General features: G+C 39.5%; 1 protein-coding gene and 1 long non-coding RNA gene across 2 annotated transcripts in view; both read right to left on the bottom strand.

Moving 5' to 3' along the window:
- The window catches only part of CFAP54 (cilia and flagella associated protein 54), a 243,255-nt gene extending 223,503 nt beyond the window's left edge, over positions 1 to 19,752 (bottom strand). Inside the window, exons 1-4 of the mRNA XM_045587640.1 lie at positions 19,343 to 19,752; positions 9,258 to 9,363; positions 6,484 to 6,627; positions 2,621 to 2,792 (exon numbers count right to left, since the gene is read on the bottom strand). Coding sequence (XP_045443596.1) covers positions 2,621 to 2,792; positions 6,484 to 6,627; positions 9,258 to 9,363; positions 19,343 to 19,671 — 751 coding nt within the window. The 5' untranslated portion in view covers positions 19,672 to 19,752. The remainder of the gene's footprint in view (positions 1 to 2,620; positions 2,793 to 6,483; positions 6,628 to 9,257; positions 9,364 to 19,342) is intronic.
- LOC123653128 lies at positions 15,148 to 19,054 on the bottom strand. Its single transcript, XR_006742766.1, has 3 exons — positions 19,044 to 19,054; positions 17,844 to 17,853; positions 15,148 to 15,291 (listed from the first exon to the last, which is right to left on the bottom strand). It is a non-coding gene; the product is annotated as an uncharacterized LOC123653128 (long non-coding RNA).
- Positions 19,753 to 20,425: the final 673 nt, after the last annotated feature.

Consider the following 20,425-nt stretch of genomic DNA (forward strand, 5'->3'; position numbering starts at 1 on the left):
ATCTGTTGCCCACTCTTGTGCCCCTAGTACCTAGAATAATGCCTGGCAGTAAGTTTTGGATGAATTAATTAAAACAGGGACTAGAGTTAGTAAAAAGCTATGTTTATTTCCCTCAACCCAGCAATCCCACTCCTGGGCATAGATCCCAGATAACTCTCACACAGGTCTATAAAAGGACAGGTACAAGGATATTCATTGCAGAATTATGTGTGTAGCTATAGAGGTACAGCAAAGCAGGTTCAGTACTTAGGAGTCTATGGATATGAAGAATACAAGTCCGTAAGTAGAGTTAATGAACTAGATCTATACACAGGAACCTGGTTAGTCTAAAACCACAGTATTGAGCAGAAAAATATATTTTTTTAAAGAATAAAGTCTAGAGCATGATACCACCTGTATATAGAAAAACACACACAGCCCACTGGTGTGACTCAGTGGTTGAGCATAGATCTATGAACCAGGAGATCACAGTTCAATTCCCAGTCAGGGCACATACCCAGATTGCAGGTTTGATCCCCAGTAGGGGGCATGCAGGAGGTAGCTGATTAGTGACTCTCTGTCATCATTGATATTTATTTCCCTCTCTCCCTCTCTCTTCCTCTCTGAAATCAATAAAAACATTAAAAAAATAAATTTTAAAAAAAGGAAAGGGCCAAAATTGGTTTGGCTCAGTGGATAGAGCGTCGGCTTGTGGACTGAAGGGTCCCGGGTTAGATTCTGGTCAAGGGCATGTACCTTGGTTGCCAGCACATCCCCAGTGGGGGGAGTGCAGGAGGCAGCTGATTGATGTTTCTCTCTCACCGATGTTTCTGACTCTGTCCCTCTCTCTTCCTCCCTGTAAAAAATCAATAAAATATCAAAAATAAAAAAATAAAAAGGAAAGGAAAAGCACACACCAATAAAAGGATGTAGAAGATACAAAATCATTTCCTCTTTTTCCCCTAAGAATACTGGTATATATCTGTGTGTGCTCTTAAAAGGACAGCACCCAGGGACTATATCATTTCACCACTAAAGCAAGGCCTGACTGTAAGACCCAAACCAATGGCTTGTCATACTTCTTGAGCACAGAACTTCTGTTCCTGCTCAGTCCCTTCCAAGACCTATGACCATCTCAGATGGAGAGATGGCAGCAGCTACTCTGGGGAACAGATCCTCTTAAGATTAATCAAGTACAAAAGCTTGACAATTACTGAATTTAAAATTTTCTTCCAAAGTCAGCCTCATTTCTGGCAGCAAATGTAATTTTCAATCAAATTGTCAAAAAATTATTTGGGGAGGGTAAAGAAGGAAAAGGCTAGGCAATGTATTTCAATTACCATAAATGAGCTAAAATTCAATATGTTTTCTTTCAAGTTAGTTTGTCCTACTCTTATGCACAGAGAACATACTGTATTATTTTTCCTTTTAGAATATATTATCCAGAGAACAACAGCAAATGACTCATTACAACTTTTGATTGTAACTTTAAAGAGAAATTAAATTTAAATTATAACTCTTTAAAGAGGAAAAATAGCTGCTACTTTAATATATATACTAGAGGTCCAGTGCACAAAATTCATGCACAGGTAGGATCCTTAGGCCTGGCCAGCAATCAGGGCCGATTAGTGCCTTCTGGCTGCCATCCAGGGCCTTCCTTCCCCAGCTGCTGGCTAGCTGGTTGCCTGCTGGGACCTTCCTTCGTTCCGTGCTGCCCCATGGTGGTCAGCACATGTCATAGTGAGCAATTGAACTCCTGGTCTCCGGATCTAACTCCAGATGGGACAATTTGCATATTAAGCGTGTGTGTGTGTGTGTGTGTGTGTGTGTGAGTGTGTGTGTGTGTGTGTGTGTGTGTATATATATATATATATATATATATATATATATATATATATGGATTCCAGAGAAAGGAGAGAGAAACATAAATGAGATAGAACCATCAATTGGCTGCCTCCTGCATGCCTCCTCCCACAGCCCATGCAAGTGCCCTAATGGAGAACTGAACCTTTGACCTCTCATTACATAGAACAATTCTCAACCAACTGAGCCACCCCAGCCAGGACAATGCTACATTTTGATAGATGATATTTCATGAGACAGATATATAATGGATATATGTATATAAATATAAATGAATACATATGTACATAAATATACAGTAGATATGTATATAAATATACTATACACACATATATACACACAAATGCTTGTTGTTCAAAACCAAGTTGGAGAAGAAGGTTGATATGTAGGAAGCCACAGTCACTGCTCAAAGAATTTGAGGAGAAGACCAATAAATGGATGATGCCTAGAACCAATCTAACCTGCAGTGGTTTTTTTTATTCTTCTCCACTTATATTTATTTACTAACTCTGGGCCCTGCTTTCTATATACCTGAAACTGATCATCCCCACAGACTCTAACCCTTCCTTGAAGAGAAAACCCAAGACATGCTTTGTAAGTTCCTGCATAGGAGGACAAACTAAAATGTAATAATGGTGTAAAAAATAAAAAGCAAGTGTGCTACTATAATATGAAGCAATTATATTTTAAATCAAGAAGTAATCAAGTTAACATCAAACTTGGCATTCACATAACTTTCTGAAAAACGCGATGGAAAATAAAATACGTGGGCTTATACCGTTGTAGATGATCCAGCAGAGGTGCTCCTGTGGCAAGGCCACCTGCATGATGAGTCTTAAGGAGGACAAGATATGCAGACACTGGATCACGGACTCTTTGTTCTGCAGGTTCAAATCATTGTCACAGACCAGCTGGTAGCTGCAAATGTTTTTTCCATTTAAAGCATGAAACTGAAACGCATGGGAAAATATAAATGTGAATATAAAGTTGATGCAACTTAGAAAAACTTTCCTTAAAATATTTATTAAAAAAAAAAACTAAAATGGAAACAATTGTGCCCAATTAATTTAATAGATTAGTATAGCGCTTTAGACTGAATGGATCCCCCCCCAAAAAAAATTCTTATGTTGAAATATATCCCCAATGTGATGGTGATAGAAGGTCATGAGAGTAAAGCCCTCGTAAATGGGATTAGTGCCTTTCTAAGAGAGACCCCAGAGAAGACCCTATGCCTTTTGCCATCTAAGGACACTTCAAGAAGCAGAAAGCAGGCTCTCACCAGATAACCAGGTTTTCTAGCACCCTGGGCTGAGCCATCGCTGCCCCATAAAGTTAGAAAAAAGTTGTTGTGTAAGCCACCAGTCTACAAATTTTTTATAATATCCCTAACAAAGTAAGACATACAAAGATAGGTGTCTTCGAAGCATCCATTTCATTAAGATTACTTTTCCTTAATCAGAAAAATTCAAAAGCAAAAGAAAGTACAAAATTCTATTTCCAAGAATATGGAATTGAGTCACCTTTTTGGAAACTCACCAAATAGCATTCTAACATATTAATTCGGGTATAAATATTACCATTTACACATTGATTCAGCAAATGTTTATTGACCACCTCAACTGGCCACACTCTGCTGAGCAATAGTGGCTCAAAGTTGAGGAAGACGTGGCCCCTGTTCTTGGCAAAAAGAAGAGGATTCTGGGGACAAGCAATGTTAGGAATGCTTAAAGTAGTTTCAGAGGTCACTGGATTGAAAGACTTTTGAAAGATTAAGTAAGAAGGCTTAAGATAAAGAGATTAGGTTATAGAGGTGGTTCATGGTCGGAACATGAAGAGTGTTCAAGCCATTCCAAGGAATATAAACTTTAGCCAAAAGGCTAAGTCAAAGGGCAGAGGGGTGAAACAATTTATTTACACTTTAGAAATTAATTATGATAAAAGTGTGGAAGATGAAAAGCAGAGGGAAGGGCACAAAGCTACACACAGGGAGGCTGGGAGTGATCAGAGGGGTCTTAGATAGTCCAGACATACCAGGGCCCTGAAATAGGGAAAGATTTAAGTCTTGTCTGAGTCAATGGGATTCAGTGGCCAATAATGTGCAAGAAATAAGGGAGGAGAAGACATCTGTGATAATTTCCTGCATGGGTGACTGGCTGGAGGCAATTATAGAGGAAAGATGATGGGTTAAGCTTGGAATATGTCAAGTTGAGATGTCTAAGACATAACTGGATAGATGTGAAGTTCTGAAGAGAGTACTAATGAGCCCTGTTAAAAGTAGGGGGTGGACACTCTTAGTAATATAAATGGGCCTTATCTACCATATATATTTCCTACTTGGATACATGTACACTATTTCTAGCCACCATGTAGTTGGTATCACAGAAGATATTTATTTATTGAATGTATCTCAAGTTGGAATAATTATCTTCTAAGTGCGCGCTCTCTCTTTCTCTCTCTCTCTCTCTCTCTCTTTTACAAACAGATAATGATACCTAACAGTTTTTGAGTGTTGGGCCCTAGTCTAAGTCTTTTGTTATCTTAGCAACCTCAAAACAACACTAGAAGGCAGGTCTTATTATTATTTCAATTTTTACAGATGAGGAAACTGCAGCACAAAGAAATCGCAAGGTCCCATCATTAGACAGTGGCACAGCAGCAATTTGAACTCAGGCAGTGTGGCTCCAGAGATCAAATCCATATCATCTCTGCCATAATGCCTCCTTATAGTACATACAAAGAGGATAATTAAATATTACATACATGATTATGAATGTTCACACAAAACTTTGCTGTTAATGGTTTGACAGTGAATTGTTCATTATTACTGCTTCATCTATGATCTTTATGCATATAAATCCAAGATCTATTTCTCTAACAAAACTTCTCAAGACCTCTAGTTCTGTATTGATAGGTTCCTACTGGACTAAATTTTCAATCTTACTTATTTTATTTTTTTATACATATTTGTTGAAAAATGCAGCATGCCAGTATCATGCCAGTACCTCAAATTAAGCATGCAAAATAAAACATAAAATTATTGTGTGGTCAGCATGGCTCAGTGGTTGAGCATGGACCTATGAAACAGGAGGTCACAGTTCGATTCCTAGCTAGGTCACATGCCCGGGTTGTGGGCTCAATCCCCAGTGTGGGGCATGCAGGAGGCAGCCGATCAATGATTCTCTCTCATCACCAATGTTTCTCTCTCCCTCTCTCTTCCTCTCTGAAATAAAAATATATTTAAAAAAAAAAACACAAATTCTTTTTGCACCCATCACAACAGTCCTGATGGCAAGCTCTTATACTGTCTTCATTGCTTTACCTTCTGCCTCCAGTCTTTTGCCTTCTAATCTATTCTATGTATGGCTCCTACTAATTCTGACTGTATCACTTCATCTATTCATCCAGTCAATAAAGCTTTATTGAGGATCTACTATATTTGTAATATTATTATTAAAAAGTAAACAAATGAAAATGTAGCTGGTGACAATAACTAATACCAAAATAATAAAGCAGGGAGTGCATGAGACCTGAAGGAAGTAAAAGACGAGCCACACAGACAACTAAGATAAAAGCTTTGTAGACAATGGAGCTCACCAATGCACTGGCGCTAAGCTGGGGATACAAGGTGAAAGCAGGATAATAGTGTGTGAGTGTGTGTGTGTGTGTGTGTGTGTGTGTGTGTGAGAGAGAGAGGGGGGGGGGGAGAGAGAGAGAGAGAGAGAGAGAGAGAGAGAGAGAGAGAGAGAGAGAGAGCGCGAGCGCGCGCACATGATGGACCAGAGTGGGCTAGGAGGGGCCTTAAAATTCTAAAGTCCTAAGCTTTTCATTCAGTTCTCTCCCCAATGGGGTGCCAACTTCTATTGCCCTGTATTTCCATTCATGCACCTATGATACAGCCAAACATACAATACTTTGAGATTTTCTGCTTATTAAGCCATATGTTTCCAAGGCTTTGAAAGATCAAGTTTGGAATAACAGCTTAATAATTCATTAGGGTTCAAAAACCAACCCTGTCCATTGCTTTAAGTGGACTGGTTTCTTAGTCTCTAAGAAGCCTCATCTGTAAGAAAGGCATAATAGTAACCCTCCTTTTGAGACTATAATGAGGCTAAAAGATGACAATTCATATACTGCATGTAGGAGAGCCTAGCACATGGTAACTCTTCAACCAGTGAATCAATGGTAACAATTAACATAACACTGGTATACCAGAAATAAAGCATAAAATATTATATCAGAAGATCTGTGTTTCATCTCCAGAGCCAATAGTTAGACTCTGTGCTTAGCTTTATTTTTCTCTTTTGTAAAATAAAAATAATAATAGTATCTAACTCACACAGTTAATGTGAGGATCAGATGTTTTAAGTTTTTAAAATGAAAGTACCCTGCAAATATTCGTTATTGTAATGACAACTGTCTGCTGGATGAATGAGTGATTAGAGTGACGTGATCTCCAAAGCATCTTCGCAAAGTCTAATAAGTGTCCCTTCCTATCTAGCACTGAAAACATTTATTAAGCAACTTGTAGCACACAAGTAAATGCTATGCTAAACACAGGAAAGACATTTAGAAGCTGTCAACAAGAGGATATATTGCATAGCTAATCATAACTTATAGCTATTTTAGCTGCTTTCATCTTACTGTATTTGCAGCAGTTTGGTCTTCAACGCCGTTTGGAAAAAAGACAGTTTTGAATTGTTGTATATCTGCTATGCTCTCATCAAAGCTGATACTGAACTGCTGAAGGTATCTTCCATAGCACTGTAAAAGGGCCAATTTATACTCCTAAAATAAAAAGAACACTTGATGAAAATTTCAAAATACCATTTTTCTTATTAAATGTCTTACAAATATTAAAATTACATTAATTATTAAATTATTAACACTAGGTACTACTTATATTATTGTAAATAATAGCAATCTTGATTATTACCACTATTACTATCACCATTACACTATTACTACCATTATCATTTCCAAACACACATTATGTGATAGATATTGTGTATTATTTTGTTTAATTCTCCTATTCATGTGTATTATTTCATTTAATTCTCCTATTGCGAGATAAGACTATTATAACCTTAAAGATGAGAATATCCCCAAATTCAATATCATCTTGATGGTAATCTACCTCCTCAGTCAGAGAGGGAGATGAGTTGTGTTACTAGTCTTGCTTCTCTGATACTTCCCAAGCTCTAAACAAAGAAGGAAATACAAAGATGGGGAGGGGAAGAGAAAGAGAGAATGAGGAAGAAAAAAAGGGAATGAGGAAGAGAATGGCAAGAGAAACAGAGAAGGAAGGAAGGGAGAGAGGAAAAGAAGGAGGGAGGGATGGAGGGAGAGAGGGAGGGAGGGAGGGAGGGAGGGAAGGAGGAAGGGAGGGAGGGGAGATAAAGAGAAGGAAGGAGGGGAGGGAGAAGGGGAGAGGAAGGACAGGTGAGAGAAAGCAAAGGGAGGGGAAAGAGAAGAAGAAAAGAAAAACACACATGAGCTGGCTAAATCTCTCTTTGATCTTTCAACAGTCTCAGAAACTGCATCGGGTCAAGCCAACAAAGTCTGAGCTATTGTTAGTTACGATTCTGTTAGTTCTAAGTCATGCTTATATTCCCATTATAAAGTCATATGCCTTATTTCAGTAGCCCCCAAGGCACAGTTGATCTGGAGAGTTTCAGAGAAGTGGGTGTGAGTAGGGCTCTGAAGTATGTGTCTATTGCAACCCTTACTCAGCTTCCTCTCCTGTAACTATGTGTCCAGGACAAACAATTGCCTTTCAAATTACCTAGCCCCTTGGGAGGCATCCACAATCAAATGCTGTTTTGTTTCTATTTCTATGGACTTGTTTGTTACTGGTCACTAATTAATTCTGGTTCTTTTCTGTTCTAACTTGATTCCTATAATGAACTCGAATCTATGTTCCAAACAAGAGTATTCTAACAAAATGATCTTTACTGCAACTAAAATAAAGAAATTCTAAAACCAAAGTAACAAGTCAAGTTCATTTTCAGGATCACAAATATCTTCTTTATCAGTCCACTTTCCCATCAGTGAAAAGTATTTAAAACATTTCATTTGTTTCCTTCAACCAAATTTTAAGATATCTATATATACACCTCTCTGAAATATTCTGACTCCTTAGTCACTACTCATCACCCACTTGTTTTATCAACTTCTCACATGCTTCTTCCTCCTCCCTCCACCAATATACTATTCACCCACCTGGATATTCCTCAAACAACCCCCAAACTGTGCTGTATATCACCAGCTCCTTCTATTGAGGAGAAGCATAAAAAATGGGGGGGGGGGGGAAACACTCTTCTAATTCTTGTCAAAACTGTTATTCCACTTCACATAAATACAGCTTACAAGTGGGAACTCATCATTTTATTTTTCCTATAGTTTTCCAAACTGTATGTTCAAGTTTCTAAGAACCATGGTCCAGTTGCATGGAGCTAAGGTGATTCTCTCATTTTGACAGCAGAAAATAGATCTTAGTTCTTCATTATGAAAGCTCTTTTTCATCTTATCCTCTATTTGATAAACTTCCCTCCTAAACCAAAGGATTCAAGTCCAGAAAAATAGAAATGTAGGAAGAAAATGATGCTGTGAAATTAAAGATTGAGAAAGACACTATATTCGGCCAATGTCTGGCCTACAGTCACGTTGGATAAAATAAATCTTGGTCCAAGGGTCCTAGATGAGCCAAAAACTCATATTTAACTTGGAGTAATTGGGGCCTATGCCAGAACTGAAGAGAAAGCTTACATTATCATTCACTGAAAAGTCAGCGATGGTGTGTGTGTAGTCTTAGCAAGTCCATGAGTCCACAACAATCTAAGACCCGGGCATTGATGTGGAACTAGAAATAGGAGCAAACTCCATTTGGAATACCATGCTGAGCAAGAAAGAGGGCATGTATGGAATGACTGCTATATGTACATTCCGCAGAACATTAACAAGGAATTGAAAGTCATTAAAACAGCCACTGGGACACAGGCAACACAGCAGCAAGACCAAAAGCCATGAGAGTTGTCTGCTGGGTAAGGCCAACCCTGTGAAAAATAACAGGAAGTGGTGTCTGGGCTCCTTTGTATACCAAAGGAACATGATGACTCAGCATTTCCTGTTGGGCGCCTACCACACCCTCTGTGAGCTAGGGCCTATGCTCCTAGCCATCCCCAGGCAGCTGTCTTTCTGTTCACAAATGTCTCACCTCTGAAAAATCTCAACTACAAAATTAAAAAAAAAAAACCACTTTTTTGGTTACTGTGTCCCATTAAAATGCAGAATTCATTTATTCTTTTCTAAATAGCAATAATAATCAAATCATGTAAAATAGGTATGGTATCAACCAAATACGATATAATTAGCCAAATGAGTGTCATGTAGGCTCTTTTTACTGCGGAGGCACTTACTTTCATTTCGCAGAGGCTATCTCCAACCTTCAGAAGCTTTTCGTTGTAATAGGCAGCGGGTAGCCGGGGTGCATATTTGGTCCAGATATTAAACAAAGAGATGGCACTGTAAGAATCATAAAATAAAATTATATCATTACAGTAGGAAAATTCGATTAATTAGCAAGCAATCCTTAAAAACTTACCTGGTGCTAAGTCTTTCCAATGTGCCTTTTTGTTAATGTCTAATTACTAATAAACTAGAGGCCCAGTGCACAAAATCCATGCCTGGGTAGGGTCCCTAGCAGCTGCCAGCTGCCAGCCAGGGCCTTCCTTTCTTCTATGCTGCCCCCTGGTGGCCAGTGAACATCATAGCAAGTGATTGAACTCCCAGTTGGTCAAAACTCCTGAGAGGATACTTTGCATATTAGGCATTTATATATAGATAGATTATAACTATAGCTAAAATTATTGCTTTTATGTAAAGCACTAATGGGAGCTCCTTATATGCATTTTTATAAAATAGATATTTTTAGGTTCACAGAAAAATTGAGAAAAGGTATAGCGATTCCCTATATACCTCCTGCCCCCACACATGCACAGCCTCCCCCATTATCCACAACCCCCACCAGAGTGGTACAATAGTTACAACTGATGAACCTACATTGACACATCATTATCGTCCGTCCAGTGTTCAGAGCTTACATTCGGGTTTACTCTTGGTGTTATACATTCTATGAGTTTTGACAAACGTATGATATTACTATTCACTGCCCTAAAAATCCTCTGTGCTCTGAATATTCATTCCTCCCTGCCCTCAACTCCAGATAACCATTCATCTTTTTATACTCTCCATAGTTTTGCCTTTATCATATTGTCATACAGTTGAAATCATACAGTTTATAGCCTTTTCAGACTAGCTTCTTCCACTAAATAATGTGCATTTAAGATTCCCCCATGTTTTTTCATGGCTTGATAGCACATTTCCTTTTAGCACTGAATAATATTCCATTGTCTGGATGTACCACAGTGTATTTATCCTTTCACTTACTGACAGACATCTTATTTGCTCTCAAGTTTGTCCATTTGAATAAAGCTGCTATAAACATCCATGTACAGACTTATATATAAACATAAGTTTTCAACTCCTAGCAAATACCAAAGAGAACAGTTTACCAGAATATATTTAATTTTGTAAAAAAACAAAAAAAACATCAAACTATCTTCCAAAGTGGCTGTACTTGCCAGCAATGAGAGATCCTGTTTCTCCATATCCTCAACAGTGTTTGTTGTTGTCAGTTTTCCAGATTGTAGCCATTCTAATAAACGCGTAGTGCCGCATTATTATTTTAATTTGCATCTCCCAGATGATATATAATGTGAAGAATCTCTTTTTAGGTTTATTTGCCATTTGTATATTTTCTCTGGTCTGCTAAGGTTTTTGGCCCACTCTTTTAATCAGGTTGTTTTTTCTTACTATTCAGTATTAAAAGTTCTTTGTGCTAATATAGTTTGATAATAGTCCTTTATCAGATATATCTTTTACAAATTTTTTCTCCCAATTTAAGGCTGCTTTCGACAGTGACTTTTACAAAGCATAAATTTTTCATTGTAATGAAGTCTAGCTTATGAATTCTTTCTTTCATGGATCATGCCACTTCGAGTTAATTTCTGGGAATAGTATAAGGTCTCTGTCTAAATTCACTTTTTTTTTTTTTTTTTTTTTTTTACAGGTGGATATCCAGTTGTTCTAGTACCATTTGTTGAAGTGAGTATCTCTACGCCATTGCATTGCCTTCGCTCCTTTCTCAAAGGTTGGTTGACTATATTTATGTGTGCCTATCTCTGGGCTCTCTGCTCTGTTCCTTTTACTTGTTCACTTTTAGCAACACCACACTCAATTAATGTAGTTTTATAGTAAGTCTTTTATTATTATTATTATTATTATTGATTTTACACAGAGAGGAATTGAGAGGGATAGAGAGTTAGAAACATCAATGAGAGAGAAACATCGACCAGCTGCCTCCTGCACACACACACACACACCGCCCCCCCCACCCCCCACTGGGGATGTGCCCACAACCAAGGTACATGCCCTCGACTGGAATCGAACCCGGGACCTTTCAGTCCACAGTCCGATGCTCCATCCACTGAGCCAAACCGGTTTCGGCAGTTTTATAGTAAGTCTTGATTAAAGTCAGCAATTGTCAGTCCTCCAACTTTGTTTTCAATATTATGTTAGCTATTCTGAATCTTTAGCTAATATGCTTTTTTTTGTTCCATTGCATTTTCACAACAAGCCTAAGATGGGTAATATTAATAACCCAAATATACAGTTTATAAAACTGAGGCTTAGTGTGTTCATACTCTTAACTATTAGGTCTAGTAATAATTAATGTCGTTTTCTAATACTTTTTAAAATCGAATTTATTTAAACAATACAACAAAATTTAATCAACAATATAGTTGCCGTTGTTTTCTACTACTTGTGCCCAACGCTCAGAAAGCATCTTAATCCTTCTGTTGTAAAATTCTTGTGATTTTGATGCAAAAAATTCGGTCAATGCATTTTTGAGGCATTCTTCATTATTAAATTTTTTTCCAAGAAGAAAGTTTTGCAAAGAATGAAACAAATGGTAATCGGAAGGGGCAATATCAGGAGAATATGCAGGTTGAGGGAGAACTTCCCATTCCAACTGGCGCAGTTTTTCAGCAGTGATTCTTGCAGTATGCAGTTGTGTGTTATCGTGGTGAAGAATTACGCCCTTCCGATTAATCAGCGCGGGTTCCTTTTCTCTTAAAGCTTGGGCTAACCTTTCCAATTGGGCACTATACACTGCACTTCTAATGGTTTGGTTAGATGGTAAAAGTTCATAATGAAGAATTCCTTTAAAATTCCACCAAACACACAACATCACTTTTTTCGCATGCAAGTCAGGTTTTGGCGTGGGCTGTGGAGCCTCATTTTTGTCCAACCATTGAGGCCGCCTTTTCAAATTAACATACAGCACCCATTGTTCATCTCTGGTAACAATTTGCTCTAAAAACAGCAAACGGTTTTGACGAGAGAGGAGCGAACTGCAAATTGTGACTCTGATTACGGTTGTTGTCGGTCAACTCATGAGGAACCCATTTTCCAAACTTTTGGACTTTGCCAAGTGCACGCAATTGATTGGAAATTGTTTTTTGTGAACAATTTAAAGTTGTCGCAAGCTCTTGTTGGGTAATTTGAGGATTTTGCACCAAAAGAGCTTGAAGAGCTTCTTGATCAAAATTGGACACACGGCCTCGACCACTCTTGTCATCTAACGAAAAATTTTCCTCGCGAAATTTCTCAAACCAACGCTGGCATTTTCTGGCGCTAACTGCATCTTGACCAAGAGCACTTCAGATGTTTTTTGCAGCCTCACTTGCTTTTCTTCCTAATTGGAACTCGTAAAGCATGCAGTGCCGAATATGCTCTTTATCCGCCATCTTCTTAGCCCTAGTTTTGCAACAAAAACCAAACCAAACACAAACTTTTTCAAGCAAAACTTGTTAATTGCACTTCACATGTTCTGTAGATACCACATGTTTGAATGTTATGTCAATACAAGTCAACGCCAAGCAAGATTTTAAACGAATGTTTAAAACGACATTAATTATTACTAGACCCAATAGTACATATTTAACTGAGCCTTCCAAGGACTTCAACTTTATTATGTATTGCCAAGCTCCAAGAGTAGTGAATATAGTATATGTAAGTACACAATAAATCTTTTTTTTTAACTCATATTATTTTGTATGAGTTTTATTTTTTTAAAATATATTTTTATTGATTTTGTACAGAGAGGAAGGGAGAGAGTTAGAGAGCTGGAAACATCGATGAGAGAGTCATCGATCAGCTGCCTCTTGCACACCCCCCACTGGGGATATGCCCGCAACCAAGGTACATGCCCTTGACCGGAATCGAACCCGGGACCTCTCAGTCCCCAAGCCAACGCTCTATCCATTGAGCCAAACCGGTTTCGGCCACAATAAATCTTTTGTTGAAACAATGCATTAATGGCTGAATGAATAGGAAAAAAAAGTTTTTGGTTTTATTTTATTCTTTTTTATAAACAGTCTAAGAATTCAAATACCTAATCAGTCCATTTAGGGTGATGCTTCATTCCACCAAGCAAAACAAAAACAAAGCATACAGTATTCTCAACATAGTTTCTAATCAAAGTTTCAAGGAGTAGCAGATCACTGCTTATTTTGTTCATTTGCTGAGCTAACAATTACTCCTCACTCTCTCAGTCATTATAAATGCCTCTAGGAATAATGCAAATTTCCCTTGACAGTTGTCCAATCCCATCATACATTTCCAGATAAGGATGGTGTTATGGATTAATGCTCTTCTAAGAAGAGACACCAGAAAGCACTTGAGCTTACTCTAGTTCTCTTTCTCTTCTTCCTTCCCTCTCTCCCTGCCTTCCTCTTTCTCTCCCTTTCTACTTCTTCCTTCTCTCTGTACTTCCTCAGAGGAAAGGTTATATGAGTACAAAGTAGGTATCTGTAAGCCAGAAAGAGAACTCTCACCAGAAACTGACCCTTCTAAACCTTGATCTGGGAAATCTAGCCTCCAGAACTGTGAGAAATACAGTTCTGCTTTTTAAGACAGATAATGTATAGTATTTGTACGGAAGCCCAAAATAACTTATACAGACAGGAATCTAAAGTCAAGGACTGGCCGAAACCGGTTTGGCTCAGTGGATAGAGCGTTGGCCTGCAGACTGAAAGGTCCCAAGTTCGATTCCGGTCAAGGGCATGTACCTTGATTGCAGGCACATCCCCAGTAGGGGGTGTGCAAGAGGCAGCTGATCGATGATTCTCTCTCATCGATGTTTCTAACTCTCTATCTCTCTCTCTTCCTCTCTGTAAAAATAAAAAAAATTAAAAAATAAAATAAATTAAAAAAAATAAATTCAAGGACTGAAAATGGTTAGTACTTTGATATACCTGTTGGGATATTAATAATACAACCTAAACAGAAATGTCAATTAATTTGTTAAGGTAATGAAATGATATTGATTGAGTGACAAGGGAAGTAGGGACCTAAGGTACCCCTGCCTTCCTGGTGTGAGTAATAATATTAGCGGCTAAAAAATATACACATGAAACAAATAGTAAATAACAATGCCAAACAAATAATGTGGCAAATACAGCCCATAGGAGTTTTAAAAAGTAGAAGCTTTTTGAGTTTTGTTTGTTTTACCTTTTTCTGTTTCATTTGATGCTTCATGAAATGCTGCAATAGTAGAATAAATATAAGAAATCAAAAAAAATCACCATCTTGCTAGAATTCTTTTTAAATTTCTATTTTATTTTTCTCATTACCATTTATCCCCTCTCTGCCCTTTCACCTCCACCCACCCACCCACCCCCACCTGCCCGCAATCACCCCACTGCTGTGCATGTCCATGATTCTCTCTTTTTCTTTTTTTGCTCAATCCCTCCAACCCATAAATTATGTAGATGAAAGAGATAATTCTTCCAAACCTTATGGGTGACATAATGATGACTAGGTTTCTTACTCATAAAAGAAAAATACCAGCTTTGTTAATTCAATCAAGGTTATATAATAAAAGAACTTTTTCTTTTTTTTCATTGAACCCTAAGATCAAGTCAAGACTGATCATTGGGAATGGCTTATATAATGATTAAACATGGAAAATATAGCACAGACTATACATCATTTAAGAAAAGAATGTTAATATAGTTTGGATTGCTGATTTATAGCTGCTGCTGAATATTTAGGATTTTCTAAAATAGAAATGCACAATTATATACACCAAATATCTAAAACTTATGTGTTTATAACAAAAGCATACCTTTTAAAAATTTATCAGACTCTAAATCTAATGACATTGTTGGTCTGATCAAAATCTACATTTTGAAGACTATGAATTTTTATGCTATGGGAGGACTTACAGTTACAAAAGGAAACAAATGTTGATTGTAAAAAAATAACCATCTGTCAAATATTTTAGAAAAGCAAATCCTACCTCCTGTATTCCTAACTGGACTCCACCTTGTCATTCTTGCTTCATTTGAACAAGACCACCAAAATAATATTTTAAAACAAAATCACATGAGGTTAATACCTTGCCCAAAACTATCCAATGGCTTCTCATTGCACTCGGAATAAACACAAACTCTATAAATGGCCTCTCAACCCTCCCAGAGCCCTATCTACTCCTCTGATCTCACCTCATGCCACTGTACCTACACTCAGCAAGCTATGCCCCATGAGCTTCTGTCCATCCCTCCAAAGTCCCTCTCTCCTGCCAAGATCTTCCCACATGCTTGGTTCTCTCTATTTATCCTCTCTCCTTGCCTGGTCAACTGCCAGCCATGCTTCTAATCTCAGCTTAATGTCACTGCCCTCACCATTCATTTGAAATGTCCCTGCTGTGTTCTTTTGAAGCCTCTGCTCAAGCCTCTATTCCTACCACCTTATTGAAAATGACAACCTCCTGTCTCCCATCCCGTAACCCTTCCGCTCTTTCATTTTCCTCCTCAGCCATGTATCACTTTCTAGGTCACCATAAAATAGACTTGTTTAACATGTTTATTCTCTATTTCCTCCTCTAGAATAGAAGCACCAAGAGGGCGAGGATTTTTGTCTGGTTCACTGCAGTATCCCCAGCACCTCGTACAATGCCTGGCACAGGTAAGTGCTCAGTAACTTCTCCCTGCGTGGCACTTGCTGTTTCTGTGTTGACTTAATGACTCATTGGAAGCCTATATCCCTCTCCAGACTGCAAGCTCCAGGAGCACAGATTCCCATATCTATTTTGTTTACCACTGTACACCTCATGACTAGGGGGCAGTGCCTGGCACATAACAGACACTCAATTAAAACTGTTGTATGAAAAAATAAATACCTAATTTGTAGGAGAGGTTAGATTGCTAAGGTCCATGTCAATCCTTAACATGTGTGACCCTCTAATAATTGTCTGTTTAAAGATGGGGCAGGTCCTGTATTTACTGACTGATCCAGGTCTACTTTCCCATATATAACTCTAACGATTATTAAAATGCAAGGATAATAACCCTTGAATTCTTTCAAAAGCAAATATGCATTGAATGTTTACTATGTCCAGGATGGTCGCTGGAGATAGAGCAGTGAAAAAGAGACACATCACTCAAAAGTCACAGGGAGTTTACATTCTAATGCTGGAGACAGACAGCCCACAACAAAAATAAACAATGGAAACTGATTGACAAACCTGAATTAGGTATGAAAGGCCACTCTACGGAGGTTAACAACTGAGCTAAGACCTAAAGGAAGAGAAGAAACCAACTATTTGAAAAGCTAAAACAAGAATATTTCAGACAAAGGCGGCAGCCAGTACTAACTCCCCAGGGTGAGAAACAGTCGAATCTGTGTCCCTGGAGAGCCCTGAGACAAGTGAGGATGAGCTGAGATGAGAGAGGCAGGCAAGGCCAGATCCTCAGACTCTGGGGAAATCAGAAGTCTCAATTTTATTCTAAAAAGCAAGGAAAGGCAATCAGAAGTCTTTAAATATCGGAGTGAGTAATTTTTTTTTTTCATAAAGGTTGCCCTGACTGCTATGTGAAGGATATGTCTGAGCATCGAATAGCTGCAGGGAAAATCCAAGATGGTGGTGGTTTGAACTGGAATTTTGGCAGTGGAGATGGAAAGATAAAGTGCTAGCTAAGGCACAAACACGGAAATATTTTAAATACAAATACATATAGCTTAGGTGTGTAATGTGCTCTCCTTGGCTAATTCTTGGTTCTCATATTCCTTGGCCCATCATCGGGATTTGCCACAGTTGATCAATCACCGCATCCTCCTTGGGACACTTTCTTTTTAAAAAAATATATATCTTATTGATTTTTTTACAGAGAGGAAGGGAGAGGGATAGAGAATTAGAAACATCGATGAGAGGGAAACATCCACCAGCTGCCTCCTGCAACACTGCAACACCCCCTACCAGGGATGCGCCCACAAACCAAGGTTCATTGACTGGAATCGAACCTGGGACCCTTCAGGCTGCAGGCCCATGCTCTATCCTGACCCTCTATCCACTAAGCCAAACCGTTAGGGCATTGGGACATTTTCTTTACCTGGTTTCCAATACATCACACACTTACTATTTTTTCTGACTTCCTTGGTTACTCTTTTAAATCTCTGCCAATTTTTTTTTTTATCCTCCCCTCCCACCATGGTCAATGTTCAAGTACCCCAGGGGTCAGTCCTTGGACTCTCCTCTTTTCTATCCACTCCCTCCCTCAACTATTCCATTAAGCACCACCATTTAAATATCATCCATATGCTGACAAATCTCAACTGTATATCTTCTCTAACCTGCAGATCCAAATGTTCAAGTATCTACATAATGGCTCTGCCTGAATGTTGAATCGCATCTCAATCTGAATATATCTAAATACTAAAATCACGATTTCCCTCGCTCCTGCCAGAAACCAGTTCTTCCCACAGTCACGGTCTAATCCGGGGACATTCACATTTGCCAGTCTTCCTGCTTGGCAAGTCCTTTCTACAGAAATTCTCAACATTTGCTACCATCTCTGCTCATCTTTCTCAAGGGCCACTTTTCCTAACCTTCCCTGACCATCCCCCCTGTCACCCAATTTTAAAATATATTTTATTGATTTTTTACAGAGAGGAAGGGAGAGATAGAGAATTAGAAACATCAATCAGAGAGAGACACCGATCAGCTGCCTCCTGCACCGCCCCCCCCACTGGGGATGTGCCCCCAACCAAGGTACATGCTCTTGACCGGAATCGAACCTGGGATCCTATAGTCCGCAGGTCGATGTTCTATCCACTGAGCTAAACCAGTGGGGCTCTATTACCCAATTTTAGGGCTCTATCGCCCAATTTTAAATCTCAACACTCATCCCATATCCGTGCCCACCCCCCAATGCCCACTACCTGCTCTAATTTTCTCCCCACCACTACCTCCTTGTGAAATAATTTCCTTACATATGTGTTTAGTAGCCATCTGTAGTCACAAAAAATAATGTGTTTCGTGAGGGTACAAATATTTATGTATTTTGCTAATTTGATGTTTTCCTAGTACAGTACCTGATGTATATAGTAGGTGCTCAATAAATAGTTAAAGACATGAAAGAAGAATAAACATAATTTAAATCTACTTCTTTATTTTATTTATTTTTTATTGTTTGATAATCTTATTTTTTTAATATATTTTATTGATTTTTAACAGAGAGGAAGGGAGAGAGATATAGAGCTAGAAACGTCGATGAGAGAGAAACAGCGACCAGCTGCCTCTTGCATACCGCCTACCAAGGATGTGCCCGCAACCAAGGTACATGCCCTTGACCAGAATCAAACCTGGGACCTTTCAGTCCGCAGACCAATGCTCTACTACTGAGCCAAACCGGCTTCGGCATCTACTTCTTTATTTTAAATGCACAGATAGAAATATCAGTTGAAACGATTCACTATTCTGGTGTTCTTTGCCATGTGTCTAGGTTTATAACTGTGCAGTTTGCACTGTATTTTGACTGGGAGGAAAAAGACAGTACCGTAAACAGAAAAGGTAGTTTGCAGTTTAGATAATAACATAGTGATAGAAACCTCCAAACGGCAAACAGATGTGCCGAATGAGTCGCAAAAATCAAGAAAAGGTCACTGTGGTCCTAAGCAGACTATAAAAATGGAATTAAAAGCGCATGTTCACACAATGGCATGCCTCATGGCCTCAGGAACTTTTTCAAGAACAGTCAACGATCTCAAAGTTACTCCTTTTCCTCCCTGCACAAAACTGTCTCCACAGCCAGGAAACTTTTGCAAAACCCGTGAGCGAGCCTAAAAGGTACTGGTTTGGAGTAGCAATGAGGAGACACTCAGAAACAAGGAATAAGAAACACTGGCCCAAGCAGGAAGCAAAGATACAGTTAAGGATGGAAAAGTCTCCACTTCTTAAACTCTGTGGACAGATCCAGGGACCCGGGCGGTCCAAGCTCAGGGACCACCCGCATCCTCGCCATCTGAACTCTCCCTGGCATCCCAGCCTCGCCCCCAGCGGCCTTCTCCCCCGCCCCGTCCCCCCGCCTCCGCTCACCCACGCCGGTTGAACTCGTGCTTCTTCTCCTCCGTGGTCGATAAAGCTTTCTTTCTCTTCAGGAAGCCCAGCAACTCCTGTATCTCCTTCTCCAGGGAGGCCAGGAGCGGGTTTTTAGCGTCCAGCGGCCCATAGAACACGGCGAGGGGCAGCGCGTCCTCGCCGCAGGGGGAGCTGGGCAGCGAGTCCTGGGAGCTGGTCTTGGACTGCAGGGGAGACTTGGAGACCGTTTCGGAGAGGGGGGGCAGGGGCACCGGCAGTCCCGGCGGAGACCCCGAGATCACCGACAAGCTGGACGAGGTCGTCGAGATACGGCCGAGCGCCGCCATGTCCACCAGACCCTGGCCGGCAGCACCGGAGTGTACAGACGCGGTTGCCTGGCAACGGTGTCCTGGCAACCAGGCATCCAACCAGCGCGCTTTCGGGGGAAACACAGTGGCCCCTGGAGGGCGAAGGAAGGAAAGAGCCAGGCCCAGAAAACAATGGATACTCCTGAAGGTTGGGGGGGGCCGGCGGGGGGGGGGGGGGCGGGGATATGTGGGGAGGATGAAGGTTCTAGATAGCCCACGAACAGGAGAACCAAAACTTAAAACTTACAGATTCAAGCTATACCATATATATATATATATATATATATATATATATATATATATATATATATATGATTTTTTACAGAGAGGAAGGGAGAGGGATAGAGAGTTAGAAACATTAATCAGCTGCCTATTGTACACCCCCTACTGGGGATGTGCCCACAACCAAGGTACATGCCCTTGACCGGAATTGAACCTGGGACCCTTCAGTCGGCAGGCCGGTCTCTATCCACTGAGCCAAACCAGCTTCGGCAATATACCTTTTTTTTTTTTTTTTTAATTTAGACCGCTTAATAATGATGATTATCATCATTAATATGCACTAGGCATTGTTCTAAACATTTGAAACATTATCTTAGTCCATAGGATAGATTCACAACTTAAGGTATTATTTAGTATCTCCCTTTCATAGTTGACGAAACCAACGTTTACAGAGGTTTAGTCATTTGACCAAAGTCAGAGTAAACCCTGGAGTCAGGTACCAACCAGGTCT

The sequence above is a fragment of the Pipistrellus kuhlii genome, unplaced genomic scaffold (assembly GCF_014108245.1).
Source record: "Pipistrellus kuhlii isolate mPipKuh1 unplaced genomic scaffold, mPipKuh1.p scaffold_m20_p_3, whole genome shotgun sequence".
NCBI classification, from domain to species: domain Eukaryota; kingdom Metazoa; phylum Chordata; class Mammalia; order Chiroptera; family Vespertilionidae; genus Pipistrellus; species Pipistrellus kuhlii.